We start from the raw sequence: 10,416 nt of genomic DNA, 5'->3' as shown, positions 1-10,416 counted from the left end.
CATCTCAAAAAGATGAACCCAACAACATCAAAGTCGACTCAATCCGAGCCCAAATTGGTCTAAATCAAGAACCTGAAGCCCATTTAGAATGTTCAAACCAAAGATTAGATGATTGAATGATCTCCAAATTTGACATGCTTATGGTCAAATTGAGCAACTAGATGAGACAGATCAAACAAGCCCAAGAATGTCGAATTTTGACATCATTAAAGTATTTAAATACTTGATAAATGTTCTATGATCAAATGAGTCTATATCGGCCGTCCATTTGAAACACTCCCAACATGCTCTTCATCTTCTCCCATTTACTGACAAAGCTGCTATACTCCTCAAGCACCGCCTAGCTACCGATCGTCGCCGAACTTTTGCCCGGCCATTGACTATCGTCGGACTTTTGCTCGGCCATCGACTGTCACCAAATTTCTGCCTAACCACCAGCAGTCATCGAATTTCCGCCCAACCACCAACAGACATCAGATTTATGCTTGGCCACCAATCGTCGATGGACTTATGTGCGACCACCAACTGTTTCATGACTTTCATCTGACCACCAAATGATTTTGGATTTACCCCCGGCCACCAACCATCGGTGGACTTCTGCCTGGCCACAAGCCATCTCCTGACTTTTGTCCTCCCACCAGCCATCACCCGACTATAGTCTTTTCAACCTCCATCGCCTACCAATTATAGTCCTTCCTACCACATTCATACTACTATAATCCTTCCAACTATCCTCACATCGTCACACGACTATGGTATTTATGACCTTCGTTGCCTGCTCACTATGGTCCTTCCAATCACCTTCATCAGACTACGATCCTTTTAACCGTCGTCGTCTGACTATGGTCATTCCGAACTTTATTACCTACAGACTGCAGTCCTTTTAACCATCGTTACCCGACTATGATCCTTCCGACCACCATGATTCGACTAGATCTTTCTGACCTCCATCATCTGCCGACTACGGTCCTTCCGACCTCCATCCCCTGACTGTGGTTCTTCCAACCACCGTAGCCCAACTATGGTCCTTCCAACCTACATCGCTCGCCGACTATGGTCCTGCCGACCAAACGAACATGCTAACACTGATTCTTCTAACTCTCATCATATAACAAACTCTATATGATGTATATTTACTACATTAAGCCTAGGTCTTTCCCCCAAGGAAGAACCTTATTTATAATCAACTGCAAACATTAGTGGATTCATTTAAAGTGGGAAAGACCTCCTGATTTTTAGAGGTTTCCACATAAAAATTTTGGTCTCTCTTATGAATGCTACACTCATGGATTTCATTTGTTTGTGTGTTGGATCTTTATACAAAATTAATACGCTAAATTTTATATTTTTCTACAATTGCAAATATTACAGGACGCAACAAGGGTGTATAATTATTTAAATATATATATTTCAGTCTATAATAATTATATTTACATTGCGTAAAATATGTCCCATGGATTATTGGATTAACATTGCGTCGGATCAGGTCCTGATCAGTCAAAAATCAAGTGAAATTCTGCACGTTTTTTTAAATAAATTTAAATATAGACAATTAAATGTGGACGCAAAAAGATTTGTTCATTGGCTTCTGCGTGGACGTTCCAGAACCAATTTCTCACAAATATTAAATAATGAATCCGTACGTTAAATTATTATATGCAATAATTTAAAATCAACGGCTAAAATCACGCAATCGAGCCTATAAATAGCTCTTTGTTTTTTTTGGGACATTTAGGTCATTTAAGGCAAACTGACACAGACAACGCATACATATGGACTCGAATCTTGAACCTCTTAGTTGGAAGCCTAAGCTCTCAACCAATAGGCCAAGGGGAGATGTGTAAATAGCTCTTTGTATATAGCCATATCATGCAGCGCACAGAATTTCAGTTGTTTAAGAATTAAGTTATTAGGTGCAGTAATGGCTCCCACTCGAATTGGCATCGATCTGACCGACTCTCCGCTGAAAGTCGGCGGCCTTGTGGAGGACCGGTACATCGTCGTCGAAGGATCGAAGGGTTATCACAATATCTCCTTATTATTTTTTATTAGTTTCCAACAAAATTTTATGATCAAAATTTTTTTTAATTAAACTTTAGTTTAAAATTTTCATACTATTTTTTTAATATTTATTTTTCTAACTAACTTAGTTTCTCTGTAAAAATTTTCATATATCTTTTTCAATTTAAAATCTAAAATTAAAAATGAAAGCTTACAAACTAACCCAAACATATATTATTTGGACATTTAAGCCAATTTAGTTAAACGCTCATATATCAAGATGAGTAAAAACTCCGAACCACTAGATGAGGATGAGCTGCCTATATTTATTTATTAAAAAAAATCGCAGGATTGAAACTGAGGGGGGCAGCTGCTTCGACAACAAAGGAAGAAGTGGTGGCGATTCTGAAAGATGCGGTGGACGTTGTCAAGAGCTCCTTCGGGGCCCCAAAATTCGACGCTGCCGTTATAGTCATTCCTAACAACACGAGTGAAAAACACCAAGATGACATAATCTCGTACGGGAGGGGCAATGGCTTCAACATCACACAAGTCATCAAAGAACACAGCGCCGTTTCTGCCGTCTATGCCAAGAAGGTTCAACCAAAAATCTCCACGAACCTCGCCATCATTTCTCTAACGGGTGGCATCCTCGAAATCAGCGCGGTCTCCATAGTTCCCCCAATAAACCAATATGAACACTATCATTTCGTCCTGGAGGCGCACGAAGCTCATCCTGAGGTGATCGACTTGGATGAGTCTAAGGATCGAAAGGGTAGTGGGAGTGGAACAAGACGAATTATTGGAGGAGCTGTGAAGGCACTCGTTGTGGACCCATTTCAGAACGCTTTGGCTGGTATTCTAAAGAATGTAGTGGAGATTCTAAACATCAAGAAGACTAAGGTGGATAAGGTGGTGTTCGTCGGTAAGGCGTCAAGGTCGGAGAAAGTGAGGAAGGCGGTGAAAGAGAAATTCAGCAAGGCTGAGGTGTGGGAAGGGATAGATAATCCTGATGAAATTGTGGTGTACGACGCTGTGTATTTGTCTTACGAGGATAAGAAGATACCGATTTACCCGTTGAATACTCCAAAAATTCCTGAGGACCAAGGACAAGCTGAATTCCCAGAGTCGACACCTGGCAGATGATCCTAATGTTTATCTGAAATCAGAGTGGCTGGGTGTGTTGACCATGAATATATCGTATATGGACTTCCAGCCATGCCTAGTGTTAATTACAATATATTAAAGTGTCTCTTTGCTTTCAAATAAAGGAAAGCTCTCCACAAATGCATGGATGGGGAGGGTGGTACGTACGTACCTTTTCACGTATGTTTTATTTCCCTACATGGCTCGTTTATGTCCTTCATTTTGTATACTACGTACCATGTGTTCAATGTATAAGTCTGTCATTTAGTAGTATGTATGTGTGCGTCTTTTATCATCTTAATATATGGTTGTTGTATTCTAATAGTGAATGTTTTTAGAATTAATAATTTTGGAATCACCAAACTGTGATTTCAGTATATTTATAGTCAAATTGAACATCTCGATAAGACAAATATTTGATGCTACAATTGATCCAATCTGACTCTGAATGAGCTCTAATTAAGATCTCTTGGGTTATGTTTGAAAGCTCTACAAAATAAATTGATGTACCAAATGGCATCTAATTAACATGCTTGCTTATATTCAAATCGAGCAACTCGATAAAAAGAATCTAATGGGCCTTAGATAACTCATTCTAACCTCATTAAGACATTCAAATATTTGATAAATGATTTATGATTAAGTGAATCAACATGAATCTAATGATTGAGTGCTTCAGATCTGGCCAAATTTACTAAAATGTCTGTTGTTGGTAAAATTTTGAAAAAACATGTTTTTGGAAAAGTTTAGTTTTCTTTGGAACTCTAAAATTGACTTCTAAATTTGAATTTTGAGATCGAATGTCCTATTAGAAAAATTATACCACTTCAAAAAGTGGAGATAAAATTTCAAAGTGGGGTTCAAATTTGAAATTACAAATTCCACTTTTAATATCATAACCGGATTTAGGATAGAACCGCATATGATCTCTAAAGGACAAAATGAAGTTCGATCTAATTTCTAACTATGTTATTTTAAGTGGACTATCGTTGATCTCATGCCTGAATCCTTATTAACAAATGATATAACTCCCTTAAGGAAGGGGATATCATTACTTGACAATTATTCAGATATGACGATAGTGATCGTCGTTGGTTAAATTTTTCCAAAGAATACTAATTTGAGCTTTAAATATTTCTTTTAGGAAACAAAGTTTGAGTTTCAATTTTGAAGTCAAACTGACCATCAGAGATGATATATCATCTCGAAAGGTAGAGATAAAATCTCCTAACAGGTTTAGAATTGGAATTATAAGTTTTCTCTTAATTGTCGTTGTCTAATTTAAAGGAGAGCCGCATTTGGCCCCGTGAGGTTCAACCTAGAATCGAACTATGATAATTAAGAGAATTGGGATCGTTAATTTCATATTCTGGTTGATGCTAACACACGACAAATCTGTTAGGAGAAAGAGAGTATCGTTCGTTAGCCACTATATGAATATGATGATTACAATCATTTCAAAGTAGATTTCCAAAAAGAAATATCAAGTGAGTTTCGAAAATAAATTTTAAAAAATTAATACAACAACAACAACACATCAAGCCTTTATCCCACTACGTGGGTTTGGCTACATGAATCATTTTTCTCATGTACAAAACATTATAATTTAAATTTTTATATAAAAAAAGCTTAAAAATAGTAAAAAATCATCTCAAATGAAACTTAAATTTGTGTTGAAGATTCTGACTAAAGTAATTTCTTGCAAATCTCGCCAACCTGTGTTTGACTTGAAACAACGTGATTATACTATAAATTATTGTGATGCTTGTGTTTTCACGTGCTTGTTTGAGCTGTTTTTTTATTTATCTGCGTGTATGTAGCGTATATGTTCTCAAAGTGAAGGACCACCAAAAAAAGAAGATATATTTTCAAAGGGATTTTAAGACGTCACAACATGGAGTTTAATCTTCTTAAAAATACTTGCAGCGAGTTTATAACTACTTTAACATTATTGTAATTGCAATCTAATGAAATAGTTACTAGTTTTTTAAACCACCAATACTAATAAATTTGACTTTCACAACATTTTTTTTGATCTACTGCACCGGTTAAAACACGTGCAAGTTTTCTTGTAGCGTTCTCGGTATTTGTACTTTTTTAGGCAAAACCGAACCTTCCTCTAGGTCCTTGCACCGGACCAAATAAAAATCCACTTATAACAGAATAGAAGCTTTATGAATTCCACTATGTACTCTTGTACATTATCTTCACATTCCCCTTCAAACTGATGATGTTGTAGTCGTAAATAACTTCTTAAACCAAGTAATTGATAAGGATTTAGTGAAGATGTCGACTATATAATCTTGGGCTGTTATATGATGTACAATAATTTGTTTGGTTTGAATGCAGCCTCTGATGAAATGACAATCCATCTCAACTTGTTTTGTATGAGCATGAAAGAACATATTGGTTGCTAAAGCAATTGCTGAAGTATTATCATAGTATGAGACGTTGGGGCGGTTGACGTTGTATTCAAATTAGTAAGGAGACGTCTTAACCAAATGATTTTTGAGGCAAATGCTAGAAATTTAGCTTCAGTGGATGAGCATGCCACTGTTAGATGCTTTTTAACCTGATAAGAAATCAATAATATGCCCAAGAAATTGCAGTATCCATAGATGGATCTGTGATCTTGATAGTCTCCAACCCAATCGGAATATGCATATATAGTTGTGTAACATCAGAGAATTCATGTGTAACAACAACCCATGAGAGGTAGTACTTTGAACATATCGCAGTAGACGTTTGAGGGAATCAAAGTGACACATGAGTGGTTATGCATGTGTTGACACATTCGTTGAACATCAAACGTAATGTTCGGGTGTGTGAGAGTCAGGTACTATAAGTAGCCCGCTAATTGCATGTACAATTGAGGATTGGAGAATTCTTCAGTGGATTCTTCAATTGTTGTTTGCTTGCTGGCTCTTGGAGTGGAAACTGCTTCTACAAACAATGTGGTCAAGTTCCAAAGCTTCTACAGGCTACATAGTGTGTAACATGTAAGAAAATCACATTTCTAAAGTAATTTTCCTTATGTATAGTTGTGTAAAAGCTCAAAAAGCTTTCAATGAACAAATACAACACAAAAAAAATGATTGAGATAGCCAATACAAAGCTTGTACATATAAATACATAGTTGTATATTGGGAAGAGTAATGTATTTCTAACATATTTTTTTTAACATATGCTGTGTAAAAGCTAAAAAAGCTTTCAAATGAAGAAATACAACACAAAAATGATTGACATCGCCAATACAAAGCTTGTATACAGCAACACACAACTCTGTATTAGAAAAAATAAATATATTTTTAGAATAATTTTCCTTATACACAACTGTGTACAAGCTAAAGAAGCTTAAAAATGAACAAAAAATACATAAATTATTGATATCATTGTATATAAGTTTATACACAATAGTACATAGATGTGTATTATGAAAAAAAATCATATTTCCAACTTACTTTCCCTAATACACAATCGTGTACAAGTGCGCGCGAAAAGTTTCAAAAAGAGAAAAAAATTTATAGCTAAGGCATGCTTCTTTGCAGTATTTAACATATAAATAATTAAAAAAATACCCTTTGAATCCCAAAAATTAAATATTTACAGAAATCACAGTAAAACTTGAGAGTTTAAAATTTATCGATAATAACCTCAATTTATCTCCTATAGTTGGATGCAGTCTTGTTATCTTTAGGTCTTCTAAGACATTTTGCTTACTGTATTTCATCTCCTCGAAGAATGCAATATCATCCAAACCAATTTCCATCATCATCATTTGTTTCTAGTTTTTCTTTCTCAGTAGGTATCAAGATTGATATTTTGTCAAAACTCCAAATATTTGGACGATTTCATGGACTTCTTTTTTTAGAAAAGTAAAAAACGAGTAATTGGATCAGGTTGGGTCATCAGATCGCAAAGAAAAAAATATAAATATAATAAATCCACATGTCAGCATTTAATTGGTGTCCGAACGCAAAGTTACAGCTGGACTATGCACGTCATAATTTCTCCAAAAGCAAATGCTTAGTCTATCAGCGGTCTTATGTCCCTTTAAATGGCATGTACTTAGGCTTCGTTTGGGGCGGCTTTCTTGCTGCTTCTTAAAGCAGCTTTCTGGTAGAAAAATTTTTATTTTTTAACTAGAAAGCTGCTTTAAGAAGCATCATGAAAGCCGTCCCAAACAAAGCCTTAGTAGTATGAAGTAGCTTTTTGTAACTTTGGAATAAAGCTCCAACTAATGTTTCATTTGGGATGGCTTTCTTACTAATTCTTAAAATAACTTTTTAGTCAAAAAATTTTATTTTTTTATTAAAAATTTATTTTAAGAAGCACTAAAAAAGCCGTCACAAACAAGACCTAAATAAGCACTTCAAAATTTTAATAAGAAAAAAATAAGAAATTAATTTTATAATTAAGGTTGCTAATTGCATTTTATCATTGTGATTCTTGCATCGACTGATTTGTTGGTTTATGAAGGCGTTGCCTTCACCATTATGGAGATATGTATATATCTTGATCTTAGGGACCAGTGAGCCTCAATTATTGTCACATTCTACTTTTTTTTAATATATTTTCTTATATATTAGTGGTTTACATATTTTATAATATATATAATAAGATATATGTGCAGAATGAAAATCATATATTAAGCTATCTGATTGAGTTATAATATATCATCTAATTGTTGCCATCTTCCGTTTACCATTTGAACATTGTTGTCCCGACATCATAAACCATTCATCATCACCTGACTAATATTGTCTAACTGTTCTTACTTGACTATCATTTTTAGAACATTGTTGTATGACATACAACATTTGACTGCTATTATTATTCTTATATTATTGTTCACACAATCTCTATTATAATTGTGAAGAAGAGAATAATTTACATTTTCAGCTATTTAGTGGATTATTTTCATTAGGTCAGCCACATAGTTTTTGTTAATTGTCAAATTTTTTTTTTTAAAAAAAATTTTGATGTCTCCAATATTTTATTTCTTTAATACATATATGTGGCGAATACAAAATTAGGATTGACATCTCAATAAGACGAACCTAACGAAACCAAATTCGACTCAATTCGAGCTCAAATGGTTCCAAATTAATAACTTTGAACCCCATTTAGAATTTTCAAACCATAAATTGGACGAGTGAATGATTTTCAAATGTGCCATGCTTATAGTCAAATCGAGCGGCTAGATGAGACGAATCAAACGAGTCCAAGATCGTCGAATTTTGACATCATTAAATCATTTAAATACTTAATAAATGGTTTATGATCAAATGAATCGATATCGGTCGTCCATTTGAAACACTCTCAACATGCCCTTAAGCTTCTCTTATTTACTGGCAATGCTGCTAGACTCCTTGACCATCGCCTGGCTACCGATCATAGCCGGACTTCTACCCGGCCATCGACTATCGTCGAACTTCCGTTTGACCATCGATTGTCACCAGATTTTCATCTGATCACCAGTTGTTGTCAAACTTTAGCCCAACCACCAACTGTATTGGGTTTATGCTCGGCCACCAATCATCGTCGGACTTATGTGCGACCACAAATTATCGCCCGACTTCCACCCGACCACCAACTGATGTCAGATTTACCCCCGACTATCGACCGTCGCTAGACTTTTTGCCTAGCCACAAGCCGTCTCCAGACTTTTGTCGAGCCACCAGGCATCACTCGACTACAGTATTTTCAAACTCTGTTGCCTACCAACTATAGTCCTTCCCACCACCTTCATTAGACTATGGTCCTTCCAACCATTGTCGGCGGATTATTGTCTTTACGACCACCGTCTCTTATCGATTACGATCCTTCTATCCACCTTCATACTAGTGTGGTCCTTCTGACCATCATCGCATCGTCGCCTGACTATGGTATTTATGGCCTTCATTGCCTACTGACTATGATCATTCCAATCACCTTCATCCGACTATGACCCTTTTGACGACTATCTATTGACTATGGTCATTCTTAACTTTGTCACCTGCCGACTATACAATCTTTTCAACCATCGTTACTCGAATATGATTCTTCCAATCACCATCGCCCGACTATGGACTTTATACAGTCTTTCTAATCTCTGTCGTCTACCGACTATGGTTTTTCCGACCATCGTTGCCTAACTACGGTTCTTCCGACCACAGTCACCTGATTACGGTCCTAACAACCTACATCGTTCGCCGACTATGCTCTGCCGACCAAACGAACATTTTAACACTGATTCTTCTAACTCCTATCATATAATGCACTCTATATGATGTATATTTGCTACATCAAGCCAAGACATTTCCCCCAAGGAAGAACCTTATTTATAATCAACTGCAAATACTAGTGGATTTATTTAAAGTGGGAAATACCTCATGATTTTTAGAGGTTTCCACATAAAAATTTTAGTGTCTCTTATAAATGATACACTCATATATTTCATCTGTTTGCGTGTTAAATCTTTATACAAAATTAGGACGCTAAATTTTATATTTTTCTACCATTGTAAATATTACATGATGCATAATTATTTTTTATTTTAAATATATATTTCAGTCCGTAATAATTATATTTACATTGTGTAAAATATGTCCCATAGATTAATTCCAAAGTTTACTAAAAATTTATGAAATTAATATTAAGCACATTGCATGTTTAACTATCAATGATTGCTACCTTTGGATTAGTTGGCGCATGGTGAGTGGTGATGCCGACTTCACTTGCACATCTGCGTCTAAGCGCTTCATCTTATCTTCTCCCACCCACCATTATAATAGGGATGTTAATATGTGACACGACCTGCATGAAAATTCGATTTGAATCAACCCACTTAAAAAATCGATTTATGACCCGATTAAAATTTCGGGTCAGGTCATGGAAAAGTTATTACGTCCGGAAAAAAAAATTGAAAATCCGGACAATTACGAAGGGATACCGAGTGCTGTAATGAACATTCAAGCGACATGACGCTCTATTATTGATCTTTGATATCCGGACACAATAATTATTCCAGATACTATTATAAGACTCGTAGATTAAGCTTCGCACCATTGTGAAGTTCCGTACTTTTTTCTAAATAAATTTATATTTAGGCAATTATATGTGGACGCAAAAAGATTAGTTCACAGGCTGCTGCGTGGACGCTCCAAAACCAAGTTCTCACAAATATTAAAAAATAAATCCGTACGTTACAATTATTACATGCAATAATTTAAAATCAACGGCTAAAATCACGCAATCGAGCCTATAAATAGCTCTTTGTATATAGCC

At 35.5% G+C, this 10,416-nt stretch overlaps 1 protein-coding gene across 1 annotated transcript; it reads left to right on the top strand.

The window, feature by feature from the left end:
• The first annotated feature begins 1,847 nt into the window (after positions 1-1,847).
• LOC110114123 (heat shock 70-related protein 5-like) lies at positions 1,848-3,426 on the top strand. The gene is made up of 2 exons (XM_020846889.2): positions 1,848-2,018; positions 2,351-3,426. The coding sequence occupies exons 1-2, from the start codon at positions 1,922-1,924 to the stop codon at positions 3,145-3,147; spliced, it is 894 nt and encodes a 297-aa protein (XP_020702548.1). The 5' UTR covers positions 1,848-1,921; the 3' UTR covers positions 3,148-3,426.
• The last annotated feature ends 6,990 nt before the right edge of the window (positions 3,427-10,416 follow it).

The sequence above is a fragment of the Dendrobium catenatum genome, unplaced genomic scaffold (genome assembly GCF_001605985.2).
Source record: "Dendrobium catenatum unplaced genomic scaffold, ASM160598v2 fragScaff_scaffold_133, whole genome shotgun sequence".
In the NCBI taxonomy this organism is placed as follows: Eukaryota; Viridiplantae; Streptophyta; class Magnoliopsida; order Asparagales; family Orchidaceae; genus Dendrobium; species Dendrobium catenatum.
The sequence above is the reverse complement of the archived record's forward strand: the minus strand, read 5'-3'. Positions and strand labels throughout refer to the sequence as shown.

What these genes read in the sequence shown, in the direction of transcription:
- LOC110114123 (XM_020846889.2), top strand. Translation starts at nt 1,922, where the DNA reads ATGGCTCCCACTCGAATTGGCATCGATCTGACCGACTCTCCGCTGAAA. An exon ending in CGTCGTCGAAGGATCGAAGG is followed by an intron (nt 2,019 to 2,350) that starts GTTATCACAATA and finishes AAAAAATCGCAG; the next exon opens with GATTGAAACTGAGGGGGGCA.